Source organism: Electrona antarctica (assembly GCF_951216825.1).
Source record: "Electrona antarctica genome assembly, chromosome: 11".
Taxonomy (NCBI): domain Eukaryota; kingdom Metazoa; phylum Chordata; class Actinopteri; order Myctophiformes; family Myctophidae; genus Electrona; species Electrona antarctica.
The window spans coordinates 6,706,736-6,729,873 of NC_136792.1; the positions used below are offsets into that span (position 1 = coordinate 6,706,736).

The window sequence follows — 23,138 nt, forward strand, 5'->3', positions numbered from 1 at the left end:
TTGTACTCAGTGGGGTTCTACCTCCTCATTCCTTTCATTGTAGCTTTATTTATGCCATCCCTTTAGCACAACTAACCTGCCTTTCTTACATGTATCTAAAAGGTATGCTTACTGTTACACATACAGACTAGAGTCTATGTCCTTATCAGCCAGTGAGAGTGGCCACAGTGGGAATGTATTGAGTGAATGTTGAGAATGGACGCTATCCAGGTATTTTATCTTAGCTTCTTTGTAAACCATATAAAGGCTGCTAGCACAACACAGAGTAGCCTACTTTAGAATGTTACAGATACTAGGATTGCACTGTAAGCACTTCTCTATATATGCAGCATATCAAATAAAAACAATATTGAATGTTCACTGTATGGCCAACCACCTTTTTATTTAAGGATGAATGGGAACTAGTTGAATTATTTCACACTACCACCACTTACGTTAAAGTAGCACTTCACCCAGTTTCAACCCACCTTCATATAACTGTTCATCAATTGTCATTATAATATCATTTATAAGACATTTCTGTCTTCTCGCTTGTCTCAAGGAGTTCAGCAGTTCACAAACCTGCCCAACTGTGACATCAATAGGCAGGTTTTTATTTTATTAATGCAATAACAATACCTTCTATTTCAGCATTCTAACTTTCCAGGAAGAGACAGGCTGTAGTACTTATTAGCTTGGAATCTACATTGATGTCATAGGCAGTGCTTCATTAACTAAAATGTATTTTATTTATTTATTTATATCTTCTTTGTTATGAATCTAGTTTAGAATTAACGTGCTCTTTGGGGGGTTCCAAATTACCCAATCACTGAATGCTCCTTTAAATGAAGAAAAGAGGTGGCACTGTTCGTAGTCATGATGCAAACCGTTTTTTTAATGAAAAACAACCATTGTTTCAACACAATGTTTTGCCAACACCCATAACCATGACAGTATGATCACTATATACTACAGCCTCTAGACATGTCCTAGCAGACGAAGGAAGGGGAAAAAGGCAAATAAGTAAATAAGCCCCACAGAACGGCCCATCAGAATGCTAGGTGGTTACTTAGTGCTGGATTGGATGGGCTGAGGAGAGTTGTGCATGTTTTACATGCATTATGCATGTTTTACATGCATCACTTGAATATAAGGCAGGCATCCGACATACGTGTGTACACACAAGACACTATTACATTGGACACCATTATGGTAAATACTGTTGTAATTGAAATGTTTCAACCAATGAACTTGCATGACAAAGTAGAGATTCACTATGGAACTTGCCAGCATTTAGCAAAAAAAGATATACATTTTCCATATGTTTATGTTTTATGTTGCTGTTGAAAGTTATTCAAAATAATCAAAACAGAGTAGGAAACCAGTTGAGAACCAGTGTCTTCAGAGTTTTCTTTTACATTTACACTAAAACTAGTTTTCATGAGCTGTCATTAGTCAGGTTCCACCTGACAAAAATCCTTTGCTGCGTTTAAAGAGCCAAGTGTAACTTAAGCAAACAGTCTTCTATCTACCTCGTTGTTTGCCTGTCTCATAGACAAAACAATGTGCAATGTTCATAACATGAAAGTAAGTGAGCCATGTTTATTTTGGCTTGATGGCTCTCTGCTATTGCATACTTACAGTACTACTTCATCTTACCTTAAAGTAAAGGATGAAGCAAATATGAACCAGAAATGTTTTCATTCCAACATTAACCCAGTTTTCAAGTATCTATACAGTACTTTGTTAGCTTTACAAAACTATGAATACAAAAGGACAAAGTGCATTGATTATAAGCAACACTATGAAAGCTAATGCGCTCATAAATCTGGAAGACATGGCAACAGACGGACAATAAAATGCACATGAAAATGATCACTGGTTTGAATCTCCAAATATCCATTTGTCAAAAAATACCATTTCCTTATTTCTCCAATCAAAGTTAAGCTACTCATAGCTAATTACCAGACCACTTTCCCATTACAATGTCCCGAATTTTTAAACGATATCTAAAGAACGAAACATTGAGGACATTAAATCGTTCTTTGCTTGCTTTACTTGACGTTTCCTCTCGACTTGGGAGGGTCTGTTTCCAGCATCCGTAGCGTCTCTCGGATTCCTTTCTCCACCCGACGGAAGTGTAGCCGTTTCCAAAAGCTGGGCTGCTGCTGACGACCCCACTCCAGGTCCCTCAAGAACACCTGAGGGGTTTAAATGAGTTACAACTTTATTGATCACAAGAGGAGATTGGGGCAGAACAGCAGTTCTGAACATAAATACAGCAGAATTCAACATAGACGTCCTTAACCCAATATAACGAGCAATAGTCACACAACAAAGCCGGTTGAGTGTCTAAACGGAAGTACCGGAAATTTGGCTTAGGACGTCCAAGGACGCCCAAGGACGTTGCCGCTTTACAAATCTGTTTACATTCTCTGTGAATGAAACAATTGTTGTGATTAGTCGAATAAGAGTTTCCGGGGGAAATGCATATAACAGACGTCCCACCCTTAGAGTATATATGAATATAGACGGCACCGGATATCTCCTCCCATCCACTTGCATTAAGTTGCTCAAAAGCGCATGAGGCGATTTCACTCAGGAACAGAGTGCATTCTGGGATGGATTTACCCCAAACTCATGAACGCGCTGGTTCACGTATGAAACAGCGGCGTTCACGTATGAAACAGCGTTCACGTGTCATCGTGAATGTGCACAATGATAGTCAACGGACCAGCGCGTTCATGAGTTTGGCCCAGCGCTGCAATACCAAATTCGGCCACTATGTCCATTTCACCTCAGGGTTTCCTCCGGGTACCGTCTCTATTCATATATACTCTAAGGTCCCACCCCTGTAGACACACTCGGCATTAGGTTGTGACCAGGCTTTTCTCCTCTGAGATGAGTACAGGCTGGGAACGAGGTTACTTTTAGTGTCTGTGTAAACACAAACTTTGTCCTCACACAAACATTAAATGCCATTGATAATGAATGGCCAGTTTTGAGTGTTTGTGTAAACACAAACATTAAAAGCTGGACATAGGATGTGAATGGCCAGAATGAGATGATGTATGATGATAAGAGCGCCCCTCACTTCACACGGGTGTGATTTTTATTATAGCATCTACGGGGAATGTAAATGCCTAAAATTGAACATAACCAGTATTTTTTTGAGTGGTGCAACCACTCCTATAGACAGCTATGTGTGTCCCTGGCTGGCTGTGTCCCTGGCTGTGTCCGAGCACGAAAATAGCGTTTGGTTGGTTTTCACCACCAAGTGTCACTGTTGTTACATGTTGTCATAGCTTGCAAGCTATGAGAACATGTAAAAATACAGGTTAATGCCTATATTTTGTTTCCAATTTAGCACTATTTGTCACACCTTGTTGAGTGACAGGTTGTTGATGTTTCTTTGTAGTAGCTCAATCAGTCAAATGATGGGTTGCCCAATAAACTTTAAAGTTAAAGCGAATACAACAGCAACATCCATACGCTATGTGTGCATAGCAGTAAACAAACAAATATGACATCAAGTAGGTAATCTAACTGAATCGTGACAATGACATTGTTGGAAAGTGCCACTGCATTCAAATTAGACTTAGTTCTCACGGACCAGGGCCAGTTGTTCTGAGGATGAAATATCTCCCCACGAGCCTGGGAGACCGCGGCGGGCCGTAGAGAAGAGCCATGATTTCCTCCATCCAAAACACTGCTTGCCCACATTGGGACTATCAGTATCAGGGACAACCCCTCCTCCCATATTCTCATTAGTATGGCAGAAAGCCAATAGTTCCAACGGGATAATCCTATAAGAGCTTCTGAGGAGAACACAGAGAGAGTGTTTCTCATAGTGAGAAACCAAAACAAATGTTTGAAAGAGAAGCAAACCAGCTACTCTTGAGCATCACTTTAAGTTACCCATTGGCCCCAGGTGAGTGGCCAAGGCGTATGCTGTATGTACTGTATTGATTGATTGATTGAAGTATTTATTAACAGTTTGCAGAATTACAGTACATTTCAAGCACAACTCAATACAAAAAACTGTTAACTGTGAGTGGACGACACCATAAAAGCATTACACTACAATAGGGTTTTCAACCGTTTTCAATTCATCAAAAACATTTAGTGACAATACAATTATACACTTCTATATAGCCAAAAACAGGAAATCATAGAGGCAAAAAACATAGGGTGGGTGGGGGGGATTCAGATTTTACGGGGGCCAGTTTCGAAATGCAGCCGTCCGTAGGTGCCCTTTGAGAGCAGTTTTGAAGGAGTCAAGGGATTCTTAATGACTGTTGGTAGGGTGTTCCACATTTTGGTGGCATAGGAGCGAAATAAATTTAGTCCCTTGTTAGGCCTACATACTGTACACAGTATGTGAAACATGCACACACACACCTGTAGCTGCTGCTGCACGCGCTCGCGATCCCACGACGAAAAGTTCTTCCTGATCACACTGAGGATGGGGTGCCAGTCCTCCGAGAGGTCCTGACCTTCGGTGACCGACGCCAGGACCCTGACCCGCCTGCCCGCCGTGCCACCGTGTCCCTGGTCCTCCTTGACGCCACGGACGTACAGGGACGCCTTCCCCACGTCACTGAGAGGGTTCAGGTACAAGCTGCATGAGCCAGGGAGAATGGAAGAGTACAGCTTAGCAGAGCTTTGTCCATTTATATATCTGTGATTTTAACTTTATGCAACCAATGTATACAAGTAAGACGCGCGAACGCAGGAAGCGAACGCAGCTCGTAAATTGCAATAACAATTAGAATAAATTACGTATTTAAGATTTTTTTTTAGTGTGTGCACACGTTTTCTTTAAGATTTTTTTTGTACGTTTTTTTTAAAGTTAAAGGACCACTTCACCACTTTTCAACATCTCTTCATATAATTGATCCTCACTAATGTTCATGATAAAACACCACCATTTTTTCCTACTCGGTCTGTGTTTCATAGGAGGGGTTTGGGCAGTTCGGACACCCGTCCACCAGTGACATCATTAGGCAGATTTTTTTTTAAACAAGATTTGTTTTAAAATATATTTAGATTTTTATTATCGTGAGAACGATGGCTTCAACTTTTGCATTGCAACTTTTCAGGAAAAGAAAGCCTGCCGTTTCTATTAGCTTGGATTCACCATCGATGACACTGGTGGGCGGGTTTCTGAACTGCCCACAGCCTTCCTATGAGACACAGACTGAGTAGGAAAAAAATTGTGGTATTTTATCATGAACATTAGTTAGGACCAATTATAGGAAGAGAAAAGTGGTGAAGTGGTCCTTTAAGTGTGTGTGTTTTTTGTGTGTGATACAGCTGCGCCCTCTGGTGGCGGGCCAGTGGTGCTACAGCGTGACACACAGACAGACACACAGACAGTTTAGGCCATCTTCTATAGTTAGTGCTCACTGCGTTCGCAATCACTGCGTTCGCAATAATGAACATCTACTGTACGACAGTCTACACATCTTGTAAAGTCATTGCATGTGTGGATCAAATTCTGGCCATTAGAAGACAGATACAATGTTCCACATTTTGTGTTTTGGTTGATTGTGTCATTGGTTTAGTGGCAGATTTACTTTCTCAACCAGAACACGATATCGCCGACCCAGGCCAGTACATATAGAGATTGTCAGCACTATAAACTGTAGCATTCGATTAGGTTTTGGTCAGACAACTGTTGTTGAACTGGGACAGAAAGATGGGAATGATATCCAAGTAGAATTTGGAAGGTATTGATCTTCTTTTATGTTTTGAGATTTGTTTTAGGCTTTTATTGATAGATACAAGTGAAGACTGACAGGAAAGAGGCAGAGAGACAGGGGTGGGGGGGGAGAGAGACACAAACTGGACTCGAACATGCGTGCATGCGCATGGACCACCCAGGTATTGATCTTAATAGCCATAGTATTGGCGTCATCTGTCAACATTGGACATATGCATTATGACTCTGAGGTATGTGCTCTGAGGTGTCGTGATTTATAATTGGGTGTTGTGATTGTCATTTTCAGTCACCTTCAGAGTCACCTGACTTCAGCTTTATTCAATGGCAAACAGGCAGATTTCTTATTTATTTATTTTTACAGGAACTGAAAAAATACAAATATAAAAAGAGGAAAAAGTATACATCAGAGTACTTCATTCTCGAATTGAGTTCCGTCAGAGTGGCGGACTGGAGGAATTATTAACTTTTGTGCGTGTAGCGATTTATACTTGGGTGTTGTCGTGTCTTATAATGGGGTGTCGGGATTCATACGGGGGGGGGGGGGGGGGGTCTTGTCTAATACCACTAGGGTGTTGTCTTACTGCACAGTGTGAATACTGGGGTGTTGTCGTGTCTTATAATGGGGTGTTGTGATTCATACTGGGGGGGGGGGGGGGGTCGTGTCTAATACCACTAGGGTGTTGTCTTACTGCACAGTGTGTATACTGGGGTGTTCCCTGCAGGCGTCCACCAGGCTGAGAGCAGATGAATCTCCGATGTTGTTGTAGGCCACGTTGAGCTCCTGCAGACCTGTGTGCAGATGGAGGCTCTGGGCCAGCTCCATGGCCACCCCGTCTCCCAGGCCCGTGTGCATCAAGGACAGGCGCTTCAGCGAGCTGTTCTTTGGAAGGGCCTCCAGCAGGCTCCGGACCCCAGCCTCCGACAGAGGGTTATCACACAGTCTGGTGGAGGACAGCAGGGGCAGTCAGCGATTTCATGGAAACATTTAGATGTTCAAAGTTTGGTTCTAACATATTGGTACCTTTGAACGTCAAATTGCCATGTTGAGCAACTGGGTTTTGGATTTAATACATACATTTTTAATAGAATATGAATACATGGCAAATGCTGGAGACAAAAGGCAAAACAAAATAAATGGCACTAATTTAACACTGATAATCCATGTCATGTATCGTATTCATCCATGTAAAGATGAAGACTTTGACTAGCAGAGCAACAAATGAATACACAATAAGGCTAGGCTTTACAACCTAAGGTCTGTAAAGCTCCTGAAAATAAGGATTGCGTTCACACAGGCCGTCTTAGATTTTATTTAGCCATGCATTTCAGTTGGTCACTTATTATATCTGGAAGCCTATAACCAAACGCTGTAAAAGTGGTATATTTAAACAGCGATATTGATATTTCTTTCGTTGATATTTTCTTTCGTTAAAATAAGCGTTAAATGCTCTAGATTCTGTAGCTGAACGTTCCTGTAAGAGAGGAAGGACTCGTCTGTGGACTCCACAATGCTGGCCAGCTTGGCTGTTAAGCTTTATAACTGACCAATTTGATACTGGTACTTGTACAAAGTTAATGTTTTTTTTGTGTGTAAATAGAGTAGTCCACCCTGAGGCCTAATACTGTATGTTCCATGGCCAATTGGCCAGGGCGGATTCATTTAAGGCTGAGCTGTATTGTAGATCAGGGGTTCTTAACGTTTTTGGCTGGGGACCCCCGGAAATGCTTTGGCCATGTCTCGCGACCCCCGCCCTGCCCCCCTCCCCACCCCTAATACAAAAATAACCTTATAATAGAGAAAATATATCATAAATGAATGCATGTACTATGTGTAGGCTACTATGTAAACACTTCATTTCCATATTCCTGCCATTCAGTTGCAAAAGAAAATAAAAAAAGGGTATTTTTGTTTTTTTAATAAAATAATTTGGCGACCCCCCGAGGGGTCGCGGCCCACGGGTTGAGAACCCCCTGTTGTAGATGATCAGGAGAATAATGCAATGGAGACACTCTTACTGTAGAGATCTGATAGAACTCTTAGAATCTAGTAGCAGATCTCGTAGGAGGATGCACGACTCAGGACCCAGGCTGTTAAACTGGAGACTGAAGCAAACACAAAAGGCAAACACACACCATCTCATACATTCTGGTTATACTGGTTATTAGCAGGCAGAGCAAAGGGTAACAGGTCCGCTCGCCCCTTTTCCATCTCGCCCCACTACTCTACCTAGCTGTAAATAACAAACATAATTCATGTGATTATTTAAAAGGTATTATCATATTAATTTATCATTGTTAAGTTCACTCTGTATATCCACGGGCATAATAGCATGATGATGCCATTACAAAACATGGGCTACAAGAAATGTGATTAATAAAACTAAACTGCTAGAAGGTCATAAATTAACTTAATTAAGCAGTCACCGTCTCTGTGACATGTTGTTCTTTCTAAATTTTACAGAGTATAGAGATCGTCTACTATGCAATCAAATAAATCTGTATACAAGATAATTTCAGATAGGGAAATACTAAATTAACTGTTAAATACATTAAAAAAGAATTGCGGGGGCGAGTTGGTAAAGGGGCGAGCAGTCTCGTATTCGAGCAAAGGAAGGCGTCATCCAATGTAGTCAGGCAACATTTACATGCACACTAATTAACCAGTCTTAATAATTAATACCCTGATAATGATTACCCAATGAGTGCCATAGTCTACAACAGTCGGGTGATCATTTGGATAAGCTTAAAATGTCATTATTTCAGCCTGATCATTTAAATAATTTGACCATGAACCACAATCTTGATTATTTTTTTTTAGATTGCATTTGTATTATTAAATTATGTTGGCCCTGATATGGTGGTGCACATTTACATAAAATCAAAACATAGCAAATGTTGGTGAAAAGTTTATATAAAAAAAAAACATATCTGACATACATATTGCATATTATTTCTAACCTTACCAGACAATAAATAAATCAAAAGAAAGTGGTTTATTGGAGGAAAATTGCCTTTCAAATCACGTCAATGTTTTAACCCATTTTGGGCGGGAACCCCTTTTGGCGTTAGCATTATGTTATGCTTTAGCTATTGAAAAATAGCAGATCTACAAGCTCATAGCGCGCCACAGAGTGGCGCGCTATGAGCTGTTTTTGCATGTTTTACATACTGTACACTGTACAGTATGTAGGCCTAACAAGGGACTAAATTCATGTTGCTCCTATGCCAGATCTGCTATTTTCTTTTTTTTTTAGGTCTGTTATTTTTGAAAAATCGAAGAACGACTGACATAGAAACATAGCTTTTTCAGAAAACTGTCAGGATGTAGAAGACATTTTTAGAATCTGATCTCAGGTCAAAATGTTTTAACCGAGCCATCACCTGTAACTGGGGCATAGTGTGCATGCAAACATCAGTCAGTACACTACACACCATTCCAAAACAACATGAACCATATTAATGTCACTGATTGGGACAGAATATGAGCTACATGCTTTTATATTAGATCGGGATGTTCTTGATATAAAAGCACGATAAACAGAACTCATAAGAACAGACATCAGATAACATACTGTACAAAGTAATTTAACACAATCTTGGCGGTTACATAATATACTTACGTACTCACTGTAGACAGCGGTTTGTCAACACCAAGTGGTATGAATTCATTAAAACCCTTTGTGTTTTAACTAAGCATCATGTTGTACTTTAAGCTATTGAAAAACAGCAGATCTACAAGCTCATAGCGCGCCACCGAGTGGCGCGCTACGAGCTTGTAGGTCTGCTATTTTTGAAAAATCGTGAAAATGCGGCACAAATCTTTGAATATATATTCTTTCAGAAGACTTTTTTTTTATTTTGATGTCAGGCCTAAATGGGTTAAGATTTTCAGCTTTGTCTACCGGACGAACCAAACAAGTATGGACCAGTACGCCGTCTCAGATCTTATACCTATATTAGTGCAAGAATTAAACACCAAACTTTCCTGGAGCGTAAGCTTTTTGAGTGGTGCAACCACTCCAAGGAACAGCAATGTCCGTCCGTCCTCACCTATGTATCCTCACCTATGTGACTATGTATGAGTACCAGTAGGGGCAAAAGTGGCGCTGTCGTGCCAGAAAAGGAGAGAGAGATAGTGTTGCACTGTTGCCTGCTAATTACACAGAGAGAGAGAGAGAGAGAGAGAGAGAGAGAGGCAGGGGGAGAGGGGAGTTGCACCACTCAGTTCACACGGGTGTGCTTTTTCTTTTCAGATTGGTAAAGTAATTACTTGATATAGATGAAGTTAATGAAACCACCACATTTATCAGCAATGCAACAAGAGGAGTTGATAATGCTGCATGTGTGGCTCTGTGAGAGGCTCCGACAGAGATTTATCACCTGTATCCTTATCTTTGTGACCTTGATATGTCTGCACAGTGGTTTACCAGTATCTGTATTTGACAATCACTGGATGGACTGATGTGAACTTGTGAATACGATTAGTAAATACGATTCTGGTCTTACTCTTAAACCAGAATCGTTTTTACATGATCATAGCTTAACTGCTTTGAGTATCCGCTGATACTCAAAGCAGTTAAGCTATGATCATGTAAAAACACTAAGTCACTTTAGAGTACATTATGTGGAGTCGTACAAAGTATAATTTATCATCTACCGACATGTTAAACATGAAAAAGAGATGAATAAGATAAAGCAATTTGGCAGAAATGCCTGGTATCTAATTGGTCCAAACTAATTTCGACCACAGGTGGTGAACCTCATGCAGTACATTTTGTTTTTGAGAAGGTCTTCCTGACAAACCACAAGATAGAGTGATAAGTTAAAGGTTGTCTCACTTGAGGTTGTGTGTGTGTCTGAAGGCAGGCCACAGCATCTCAAGAGAATTGTGCGTCAAATGGCAGGATGACAGATCCAGCTCTTCAAGGTGAAAGCTGAACAAAAAAAAGATAAAGAACTTATTTTACAATAAATTACAGAAAAAAGGAAATATTAAATATTTCAAACCATTGTAGAAGTTACATTTTGTTAAAGGACCACTTTTCAACCTATCTTCATATAATAGGTCCTCACTAATAATCATGAAAAAAAAATGGCACGATTTTTTCCTACTCAGTCTGTGTCTCATAGGAGGGCTGTGGGCAGTCTTCCAGTGACATCATCATTAGGCAGATTTCTTTTTACAAAAATGTTTAGATTTTCATTATTGTGAGAACGATGGCTTCCATTTTCGCATTGCAACTTTTCAGGACTAGAAAGCCTGCAGTTCCTATTAGCTTGTATTCCCCATCGATGATGTCACTGGAAGACGGTTTCTGAACTGCCCACAGACCTCCTATGAGACACAGGCAGAGTAGAAAAAATTTGCGCCATTTTTTCATGATTATTAGTGAGGACCTATTATATGAAGATAGGTTGAAAAGTGGTCCTTTAAGCATTTACACATGGTGGCTGTAAAAAAGCAACTCCCCAAGAGAACCGTTTTGGGGAAATTCTCTCTTTTTCCAGCCATCAGAAGTTACGAAGAACCGTCCGGTAAGTGCAGTAGTAAGTTGAGAGAATATGGATCTTTGTTCTAAAATACCGGAGACTTATTTGGTGGAGCTGTAGGATGTTCAATTAACCCATTTTGGTGCGGGAACCCCTTTTGGTGTTAGCATTATGTTATGCTTTAGCTATTGAAAAATAGCAGATCTACAAGCTCATAGCGCGCCACCGAGTGGCGCGATACGAGCTTGTAGGTCTGCTATTTTTCAAAAAAATTAGAATCTGATCTCAGGTCAAAATGGGTTAAGAATGGTACGCAGAACAATTGCAGGAAAGGAGATGTTAACCAGTCCAAAACGATACAAATACCTGTCCGGTGTACAGGACAACACAGTACTCAGAACATAGCACTTGAGGGGAGTCATTCGGATGTTGGTGAGATGGATAGTCCGAATGGAGGACAGGACGTCGGTGGTGAGTCTGGGGTTCTGGAACTCATACAGCAGAACCAACAGGTCCATCAGTTCCTCGGGTGGCTGTGGTTTGCCCAACTCTGTCGTTCAACAAGAAAAACACAATATTCTTTTTAGTCAAAATGCTTTCAAAATGGGTTCTAGTAATCTACAGTACAAGAGAGACAACACTGAAGACACAAGTCTCCTTTTAGAGGGCATCACAATAGTAATAATGTATAACTGGAATGTGACTTCTTTTAGAGAATAGAGGTGTATTTTCATTCACCTTTCATCTATTATTATTTCTGCTTTGGTAGTTACTAGTATAGTAACAGGAACACATTAGGTGACAGAGGAAGTACGGGCATGTGATGTGACAATGTATTTGTGGGAGAGTCTTCCTTTCTCGCCTAACTTTACTGTCTCTACACCGCCCTCTTGCCTCAATTAATGCAGAATGAATGAAAGTAGATACCTCTGATAAGGTGTTTTCTCAGGGCCCGTGTGATCTGAGCCACCGTGGTGCTTTTGATGATGCAGCCCAGTTGCTCGAGGAGAACACGATTCCCAAAATGCAAAAGGCCGCCCATGAAGATCGGGTACAGCTCAAACGGCGGTGTCTCGTCATGGTCCTGTAGCTGGGGACCATGGACTCCCAGCAGGCTTTGCTCCACCTGATCCAGGACGTCCTCGTTGTAGAGGTCCTCGGTGCGGAACAACTCCGTGGTCATCGTTTTGGCGATGCTGCCCTTGCTGCGGCTGCGGATCTTCTCGTACACACTGGGAAAGAGCTTGAGGAGGTTGAAGATGGCAAAGATGCGGAAAGGGATGAACTTGGAGAGGATGGTGATGAGGGTGCTCACGTCCTCGCCTGCCTGGCCAACGGCCATCGTCACCTCCTTGGTGAACTTCTCCAGAGCAGATTTATTCTCCCCCAACACCACATAGAGCGCGGCCAGGTACTCCTGCATGGCTGGGACAGCAAAGACATACCGCCTCTCGTCTTTCTCATGCACTTCACCCGGGAAACCCTTACCGCTCTTCACACAAGGCACCAGGAAGAAGTCCAGAACGTCCGTTCGGAACACAGACAACTGACGCAGCTCTTCGTCCGTTGTCGTCTTCACTCCCACCCACTGCTCCAGCTCCTCTTCGGAGAAGCAGGTGCGTCTCTTTGTCACGCCGTCGAACGCCAGTTTCCCCACAGTGCGGACCACGTACAGCATCAGAGAGGCCTGCCGCTCGCCCGGCCCTGCCTCGGGACCCAGGCCCATGCCGAGCACCTCGCCGCCAAAGTTGAGCCTGAGGAAACTGGTGTATATCCCCGTCAGGGTGCGGATTGGTGCGTGGGCGTCCGTGAAATGGAGATGGTGTAAGGTGGCGCAAGTGAGCCAGCAGTAGGATGGGAGGAAGCAGGCTGCAGCCAGCTGGCTTTCCCTCTGCAGGTTGAGGAAGAGGAGCTCTATGATCTCCTGTCTTCGTGGGCATTCCGCGCTCTTCTGAAGCCGGTTGGTGAAGTAGGCCCGCTGACTCTCTGGGTCGGTGAAGCCACAGAGCTGTGTGTAGCGGCTCACGTACTTCGGCGGGATGCGGTCCAGCGCAGACAGCCTGGTGGTGACCAGGACACTAGCCTATAGGAAATGATAATGAAAATGAGGTTGATTGAAGTCACGGTCTGTGCTCTGTACAGTAGCTCTGACCTTGGTTTGATTGACTACTCCAGGGTTCCCCAATAGGCGGCCCGCGGGCCATTTGCGGCCCGCAGAGCGACCCCTTGTGGCCCCTGGAAGAATAAAAAAAAAAAAAAAAAGTTGTGTTTTGTTTGTGTTTTGCCCAGATATAAATGGCATTAAATGGGGGTCAGTAGCCTATGCATGTCAAATTGGGCACCCCCTCAAGGACCACTGGTTGAGAATTTTTTTTAATTAATTAATGAAAAAATAAAAAACCCAATTTTCCGCGCGTGCGGACTCGGCCCCCAGCCTGGTTCCCTAGTCAAAATATAAATTTTTAATGTTTGTGTTAGGGACAAGATGACGTAAATTTTCCCTTCATTGTCAATGGCGTTTTTAAAACAAACATTGAACTAAAACAAACCTGTATACTCAAAAATAGGTGAAGATAATGGTCAAAATTGGTCACTACACAATACATCACAACTTGATGAGAAGCTGCCTGCTCATGTCCTACTGTACCTGCTCATGTCCTACTGTACCTCTGCCTGCTCATGTCCTACTGTACCTCTGCCTGCTCATGTCCTACTGTACCTGCTCATGTCCTACTGTACCTCAGGCAGAAGATATTTCCTCAGCAGGTTGACAACCACAGCCTCTGCAGAGAGCATCTCACTGGGGTCACTGCAAAGCTCCGTGGAGCCGATCCGGAAGTCCAGCTTCAACTTCTCCATCCCGTTGAAGAGGAAGAGAACATCCTTGGCACGATCCCCCTCCCCGCTCAGCAGGGGCGTTCCCTGCAGGTGGAGGTACTTCCTGCCCACCAGCTCCTTCAAGGAAGTCGACCTGTGTGGGACGGTGTCATGGTCAGTCTGTCCAGCTGGCGTCAACACCATCCAAAGAACGTGAAAACTCAACATTTCTGTAGCCCGTTCGTTGTACATGAACTCATTAAATAGAAATGGGATTTCAATAATTGAGCACTCCGCTGTTTGATTGTTATTAAATGTGTAACATAATATATTTTTATTCAAAACATGTAAAAAGTAAAAAACCTCTGAAAGAATTTGCACAGGGGTTCCAAACCATTTCCATGCCAAGAAACCCCCCAAATAGCTGACAAGTTTTGAGCTTAGTTTGATAATGACCAAAAAAAATAGTGTTCGTGGGTAAACTGGCGCAATAATGTTATATTAAATGACACACAACACTCAAATGTTCATCTCCTTATCAATAATTGGCCATCTGGCGCCCCCTGGGGGACACGGCCACCACTTCTGTTCATTAGCAGAGAGTGGAAGACATGTTACCGGTTCAGCTGGGAGAGGTCCTCACAGGAAAAGGGTACCAGCAGCTTGAACTGGGTCAGGGTTCTCCCAGCACACCAGCCCAACACCAGCTTGCGGACCACCATACTCTTCCCCGTCCCAACCGGTCCATACAGCAGTACATTCAGCCCCCTGTGATCATTCCACGCCTGTGGAAAAGTAAATGTGTACCATACCAAGTATGTGATTAATTGTACACGCACAGTCGCACACACAAACACTCAAATATACAGTAAGTGTGTCCCCCCCCCTCTTCTTCCTGTTGTCCTGAGCTGTCTTACATGGGGGTCTAGTTCTCTGAGGTAATTCATTCTCAAAGAAACCAAAGCAGCTTTAGGTCAGATACAGTAGATACAGATACATGAACCCCTGCTAGCCTACTCGGAAAGATGCCCAAAATATAAGTACATCTAGATACAAGTACTATCTAGATTCTAGTACATTCCTAGTCATCTCCCTCGCAGGTTTTCTACAAATCGGGTCTCGCTAAACAAAAAAATACTGCAGGGTTCTGAAAGGGAACCCGTCACCCTTGAAGGACCACTTCACCCCTATTCAACTTCTCTTCCTATAATTGGTCCTAACTAATGTTCATGATAAAATACCACCATTTTTTTCTACTCTGTGTCTCATAGGAAGGCTGTGGGCAGTTCAGAAACCCGTCCACCAGTGACATCATCGATGGTGAATCCAAGCTAATAGAAACGGCAGGCTTTCTTTTCCTGAAAAGTTGCAATGCAAAAGTTGAAGCCATCGTTCTCACGATAATAAAATCTAAATATATTTAGATTTTAAACAAATCTTGTTTAAAAATAAATCTGCCTAATGATGATGTCACTGGTGGACGGGTGTGGAACTTAGTAGGAAAAAATTGTGGTGTTTTATCATGAACATTAGTGAGGACCAATTATATGAAGAGATGTTGAAAAGTGGTGAAGTGGTCCTTTAAAAACAAAATGAACCACCCTCCCTTGCAGAGTTTGCAAGTTGAGTGTAAGTGGCAGCAGTTTCAAGTCCCTGCTTGCATTCTGTAATCACCCCGTTCCCATTCCATTCCAGGTTTTTTTTAAACCCTGCTCCTTCACCACTCACATGTGAGAGGAAACCTGCTCTGGGTACGCTCCATTGAATCCTCATCCGCTTCAGTCTCTCTCAGGAGAGTGATAACATTGAGGCCTCATTTTAATTAACATCATTGTAACGTTTCACGGCATTAAAGCAGTGGTTAAACCTTTTCAGGACGTGACCCCTCTGTCCTGTCTTCACTGGGACTAACTGACTATCAATAAAGGCACAAAAGCCCCAAACGAAATCTTTAGTTAGAAGTTAGAATATGGATTTAGGAGGTTGGTCCAGGCCGGTCCAGGGTCGATATGACTTACCTGGACCGGTTCAAAGAGCTGGTCCAGGGTCGATATGACTTACCTGGACCGGTTCAAAGAGCTGGTCCAGGGTCAGAGCGCGGCTGAGGGGGGTGTCGTTCTGCAGCGGGGAGCGGAGTGGGGATCTCCTCTCTTGAGGATGTTTCTCCAGGATGTAGGGATCCACATGCAAGCTCTCTGGGCTGAAAGTCACACCGAACTGTTTCTCCTCCTGGGACAGGTGGCTGAACCACTGCATCAGTTTCCTCTTATGGATCTCTATGGGATCTGGGCAGACATTTAATATTTCACATACTGTAGTAAGCTGCGTTTGTGTCCATGTTCTACATATATTTTTTTAATATTTTATTTTTCTAACATATTTGTAAGCAGTTTAACATCCAGAAGAAGCACATCTAAATCACATTATATCTAAAATAATAAGCAGTCTCAATACTGCCAATTGCATTTTTTTAATATGCTTCATAGACATATCAGGGTGTCGTGACTTCCCTTAGGAGTCATCAGGTTTGATCAGATCTCTAATACATCACCAAACGTACCTGGTTGAGAAGCGCTGGAGCAGAGACTCCTGCAGTAGAACCCAGTAGCAGGTAAGAGAGAGTACGTTACCCTCCTCCATACTTCTCCAAGCTGATTCAGGGGTCTGTGATGTGACACAACACATCCAAATGTCATATGTGGCTTCTCATATAGCTGCCACTAAGGTGGTAAATGACCTTGTTCATGCCCTGGACAAAAAACAGGACTGTGTTGCATTATTTATTGACCTTTCTAAGGCATTTGATAGTGTAGACCATGATCTACTTTTAAAAAGGTTGAAGGCTATTGGCTTTGATCAGAAGTCTTGCAACTGGTTTAAAAGCTATCTTTCTGAAAGATCGAAAGCGGTTATAGCTGACGGCGACACTTCAGAGTTTTTAAATATCAGCAAGGGGGGTCCCTCAAGGTTCGATCCTAGCCCCGATTCTATTCACACTTTTTATAAATGATTTTAGCAGTGGAGTTACAAATAGTGCAGTACATCTTTACGCGGACGACACCGTCATCTATTCAGTCGCCCGATCTAGCTTTTCAAAACCTACAAACAGATTTTCACAAAATTCAACAGGCCCTCACCAATCTCAAACTGCTTTTAAACCCTGGAAAAACAAAATTCATTGTCTTCTCTAGAAAACCAAATGCCACTCAAACAAACCTTAACATAACAACTAGTGAAGGGACTCCTATTGAAAGAGTCTCAAACTATAAATATCTGGGCATCTGGTTAGACGACAAACTATCATTTAAAATCCACATTTCACAACTCATCACTAAACTAAAACCAAAACTAGCATTCCTTATTGAAACAAAGCTTGCTTCAATTCAAAAAATAGAAAGCAGCTGATTCAAAGCACAATATTATCAGTTATCGACTATGGTGATATTATTTATATGCATGCAGCTCCGTCATCACTAACACCACTCGACACAATCTACCACTCTGCCCTCCGGTTTAGAACTGGAGATGGGTTCCTCACCCGCCATCACTGTAGGTTGTATGAAAAGGTTGGTTGGCCTTCATTGGCTAAGAGACGAGAACAACACTGCACTGTTTTTATCTACAAAGCCTTACTTAAAAGAAAATGCCTACATATCTTAGCAGCCTATAGCCGCAATTTGCAACTCTAGATTTTTTTATAATGGGATGAATCTAGAGTTGCAATACCCTCCATTGACTCCCCACTCATCATTTTGCGTTTGCGATCTGCTTGTCTTAAACGACGTTAAACTCACCAACATTGCAGCTGTAGTCCAAGCTTGAATTATTCTCTTTCAATCTGCAAAGCTTGTTTTTCATAAAAATCCCCCGTAGACATGTTATGAGCTACTTTCTGTCAAGAAGAAGAAATGTTGGAGTTTGGAAGCGCTCGTTTGTATTAAGGGGTCGCGCTGCTGCCTCCTGCATTATGTGCAAATGCGAAACAGATGCATGCAGGGACGTTCAGTGACTTACGACGAGCGCTTCCAAACTCCAGCACTTAGAAAAAGAATCACTTGCACAGAATTTCTTGACAGAAAGTAGCTCATAACATGTCTACGGGGGATTTTTATGAAAAACAAGCTTTGCAGATTGAAAGAGAATAATTCAAGCTTGGACTACAGCTGCAATGTTGGTGAGTTTAACGTCGTTTAAGACAAGCAGATCGCAAACGCAAATTGATGAGTGGGGAGTCAATGGAGGGTATTGCAACTCTAGATTCATCCCATTATAAAAAAATCTAGAGTTGCAAATTGCGGCTAAGCAGCCTATTACATCCCAAAACTGGCCAACATCACACCCGCTCCCAAAACTAGAAATCCCCATTGTGAATTCCGAATTGGGTAAAACAGCATTTCATTACTATGCACCTCACATGTGGAACTGTCTACAATCAATCTTAAAACTGAACAACTTGATTTCACTTGAACGTTTTAAAAGACTTGTAAGGATCCAGCTGTACTTGCTCACTCTAAACTGTTTCTTATCCTGTAATCATGTATTTATATTGTATGTTATGTGTACTGTAATCAGGGCGTTATTGAAAAAGAGAGCTTGCTCTCAACCGACTTCCCTGAATAAATAAAGGTTAAAGAAAAATAAATAATATGAGCCGCCCAATGTCCTCTCAGTGATCATTGTACTCCAAGACAGCACCAAGACGTCGTTCTTTACAATAGGCCAAGTGCTCTTTTCCAGAGTCGACTTAACTCTTTTAGACCTGAGGCCGATTCTAAAAATGCCTTCTAAATCCTGACGCAAAATTTTCTGAAAAATGTAGGTCAGAAAAGAAAATCATGTGGGGTCCCGACCCACAGGTTGAGAACCACTGCACTAAACCACTGAGACCAAGTAAATAGTAACTATTCCCAACTTGAATTGCCAATAACTGAGTCTTCCCAATTGACAAACATTTTGCATCTATAATTTGATACTGTAGGTACAACTACACTGCATTATATACTGTATATCATAGTATATAAGAAGTATATATCAGTATATTGTAGTATTCAATATCATAGTAACATAACCAACTAGTAATCAGTACTTGAAATGCAGATGTTTAGTGAGCAATGAACTGACCTGTGCACTGAATTCATCATCCTGGGTGGCTGAGGATGTCAGGGCCCTGAGGTTGACCTCTGTGGAAAACAACATTCTCACTGTGTGTAATACATATTCTCATTGTGTGTAATACATAGTTGATCCTGCGGGGGAAATCAGTTGGCAGAGGCTTAAGTTCTTGTCTTTATATATCAATCAAACATAATATTACAGATGAAGTTCAATGACTCAAAGATGCATTGACACCTCTGTTCTATTCTATTCAATTTAGACATTTAGCAGACACTCTTATCGAGAGCAAGTGGTCACACAAATAGTATACTGTGTATGTATGTAAATAACATGACTGAAAAGTAACAAACATCCACCTGATTCTGCATAGTATATAAGTAGCATGAGTCGACAGTCCAGGACAACACCCAGGTTATATTTTAAAGTTAGGGAAAATACATTTGGATCCATCCATTGATTGTGTAGCACTGTATCCCGTCCTTGCCAAAAAACCCATTACATTTTCAAGAGTGATTTACCAGTCCCCGTCTCCTCTGAACCTCACTACAGAAATACGGAAGCATTTTCCTGCTAAGTGTAAGCACTCAAGCCCTGTATTATACTTTGTATGTATTGTAAATGGAGCCTCTGCAAGAAGCTTGCAATGCATCGTGAGCTTGCAGATTGTCTATTTTCTCACTTTTGAAAATATTTGAAACATTATGACAACACAATAACTTGAGAGCTTATTTATATTGTCCTTTCATTCCTAGAGCAATGGTCAGTCAAATAAGTACGCAATTTAAAAAAAGACTGGCTTGTACATGTTAAGTGATCACTTTACTATATGTACCTGTAACACCAAACACCAGAAAGAGAATGGACTCACAAGAGGGAGCAACAGGTGCTTTATATAATCTGACGGTAATCAGGGAATTGGTTGGGGAGGAGTCACAACTGAGGCTACATTCACTAACACTAAACATGATACTGTGGGATGCGATGCAAGGGTGTGGACTCACAGGAACGCACCCAGGGTGCTTGCCGGTTCCGGCGAGCCGCCCCACGTTCGAAACGGTTGAGAAATTACCGTGTGGGGGTCCCTCTACTGTACTGTACTGTCACTACTATACTGGCACACCCGAAATCACAGTTAATATATGCGTGTGTGTTGGGTTGCGCACAGGTGGTGAAAAACAACCATGCTGTTTTCGTGCTCAGACGCACCCACCCAGCCAGCCAGCCAGCCACCCAGGCACACACAAAGCTAAAGGAAGTGGTTGCACCACATAAAACAACTTAATGTGGAAAGTGGAAGGAGCAGTGAGTGAGAGATAGTGGGAAACCCACCACACCAGTGTTTAGCTGTTCTTTAAAAAATGTTCCTCCCCAGTCCCCACACACATTTCTGCCAATAGAGCGTCGCAGTCCCAACACTCCCTGCTGACAGGTGCCGCCACCCGATCCCATAAGAAGAATATCGGTGATCATTTCCACCCTCCCCTCCCAACTTCCCTCTCCCGAACACAGGACAATTGTGTTTGTTAGAGAGATGTAGGTCGCTCAACAAAGCCTGGTGCACCATGGTGGATTCTAACCCACAACCTCTGCGGTGGACGGTGGTGGGCAGCCAGGCGCTTTACTACTGTGTCACCTGAACGCCTGCTGTGTTAATCTGTTCCATACAGAATTAAAAGTAAGTATATGGGTCCAAATTCCTCCAAGCCAAGGTGCAGGACTAATCAAAAGTTACTGTAAATGTTTAGTCACAGTTATTGCTGCAAAAATAAGTCACACCAGATACCGATAGCAAAAGTTCACTACTTTTGTATGTATGTATGTATGTATGTATGTATGTATGTATGTATGTATGTATGTATGTATGTATGTATGTATGTATGTATGTATGCATGTATGTATATATCTATCTATCTATGTATGTATGTATGTATGTTTGTTTTAGGCCATATTTATGCAGAAATGACAACAAAAGAAACAATTGGTTCACATTTAAAATCATTCTTCAAGTGTATCATCTAATATAGGCCTACCTTAACGTATTCCAAGATTCCACATTGTTGTGGACAGTAGAGAAAAGCACTGCAGCAGCTTCCCAGCCCAGCGGTTCAAAAGACATCAACCTGTAGTAATACAGAATAATAATATTAATAACAATGCGCTTGCATGTTATGAATATACCAGTTCCAGTACCAATATTACTCACTGAATTAGTCTAAGATTCTAGATGTCTCTACTAGCGTAGCCAGAGGATCAGAGCTCTCCGCCTTCTGTAGGCAGCTGGACAAACCTAAATCCTGTTTGAAAGCCTTGTAGAGCCCTATGGTGTTTTGCCACTTGCTTTTGTGCTCCCCGCCCAGTCTGACAGGCAGGCTGAGTCATGAAACACAAGCAGCAGAGTTCTTCTAGAGTCATATTTCCTAATGTTTTTTTATATGTATGTAAAAGTGTATTCCCTGAGGCTAACAAGAGCCCTGAAGAAAGCCAACACTGCAAAGTTAAATGCATCCCATCTGTTCTTTGTTTTGGGGACAAAACCCAGCCCCATATTTTATTGTAGACTTACAGGTTCTTGTTTTTTCTTAACGTGTATTATATTTTATACCCAGTATCATATCGTGTTTAGTCTGAATGTCACCAACATTTTGCTGCTTGTACTTGTATACAGTATGAGTGAGTGACAAGTTTAATCTCTTTGAATCGTTCACAAAGCCATGCACCAGCTCCCCTTCGGCACAATACATGTTCAGAACAGCAATTTTAATTTCACAGGAGTCATCATAATTATCTTTCTGTTCTATACTCTCCATGCATCAGTACACAAGTCCCAAACATTTTCTTGACAGCAGAGCAGGCGTGTTGCTAGTCCAGTCTTGTCGCCCGCCTTCAACTTTTAGAGTATGGTCTACACACCCGGCTATAGCTGTTGTGGGGACAACAACTACAAATGACAGCAGTGCCCTTTAGCTGCTGTCAAGGACTCCAACTCTTGTATACTGTAGTTTAGCCTATACAAAGCCCCAAAGAGTTTGAGAGACAATTTTAGACCACTAATGTTGGCATTGTTTTTAATGATATGTTCGAAATAAACTGTCTGATAGCCTACTAATGAATGAATTAATAATATTCAATTCAATAGTAGCCTACTTTTATTTATGGTAACGTAACGTTAACATGCAAACGCAAACTAATCCCAGACAGTCCTATCCACCCAGCACTGTTGCTAACATTGATGGTCATTTTGACAGATCATAGGATTTAGGACAGGGGTTCCCAAACTTTTTTTTATTTTTTTCATAGGATTTAGGATGCATGGATTTAGCACAAGTAAAGGCATTTTAATATAAGTTTCAGAACGCCGCAGTTCCGTTATAATAACGTTACTTTAGTCTTTAGCCTGTACGTAACGACATCTGGGGACATGCCGGGGCTTATTCTAAAATGATCCCCATAACGATTACCGGGTATATCTTATTTTGATGACAATAAATTCGTTGTAATGGATATTGGATAGAAAGCCTATCGCTTATTTAGTCCATGACTGTCATGGAATTGAAAACGTTACAGATGACGAGTGACGATACGACACTGTCTGCTATCCATAGAATGCCATGTTCCATACATTGCATACCTCAGCCATTCTATAGGGCTATAGGCTACATACATTCACTGAAACGTATCGTTGAATAGGAATGTATTTCCACACTGACAGCTGGCTTAACTGCAGCAACAATGCAACATGTTACATAGATGGCCACAAACAGTTAACATTTGTTTCATAATTGTAATGTAGCGGCTTACCAAACTATGTATTGATTGTATTCCGAGGCAGCTTTACAGTTTGCGTCGGTTCCTTCCTTCCTATGACAAATGCAGCGTAGCTGAAGTTGTCTGCTTGACACTTTGACAGAGTGACTCTGACAGACTGACAGTGACACATGACATTGGATTTGATTTTGAACGATCGGTGGTTTTCCTTTCCGTGAGCAAAGCTCGGCCATGTGAGAAATCAAAG

At 41.9% G+C, this 23,138-nt stretch overlaps 1 protein-coding gene across 3 annotated transcripts; it reads right to left on the reverse strand.

Moving 5' to 3' along the window:
• Positions 1-853: 853 nt before the first annotated feature.
• Positions 854-23,057, reverse strand: nlrx1 (NLR family member X1). 3 transcript variants are annotated; one of them, XM_079515177.1, is made up of 14 exons: positions 22,925-23,057; positions 21,157-21,246; positions 19,133-19,191; positions 16,572-16,675; positions 16,073-16,296; positions 14,630-14,796; positions 13,934-14,165; positions 12,122-13,277; positions 11,561-11,744; positions 10,543-10,638; positions 7,721-7,807; positions 6,394-6,645; positions 4,381-4,600; positions 854-2,180 (listed from the first exon to the last, which is right to left on the reverse strand). In XM_079515177.1, the coding sequence occupies exons 3-14, from the start codon at positions 19,150-19,152 to the stop codon at positions 2,034-2,036; spliced, it is 2,889 nt and encodes a 962-aa protein (XP_079371303.1). In that variant the 5' UTR covers positions 19,153-19,191; positions 21,157-21,246; positions 22,925-23,057; the 3' UTR covers positions 854-2,033. The 3 variants fall into 3 exon arrangements, with proteins under 3 accessions (XP_079371303.1, XP_079371302.1, XP_079371304.1); XM_079515176.1 differs by lacking the exons at positions 21,157-21,246; positions 22,925-23,057 and adding an exon at positions 19,959-19,998; XM_079515178.1 differs by lacking the exons at positions 16,572-16,675; positions 19,133-19,191; positions 21,157-21,246; positions 22,925-23,057 and having other exon boundaries at positions 16,030-16,169.
• Between the last annotated feature and the right edge of the window lie 81 nt (positions 23,058-23,138).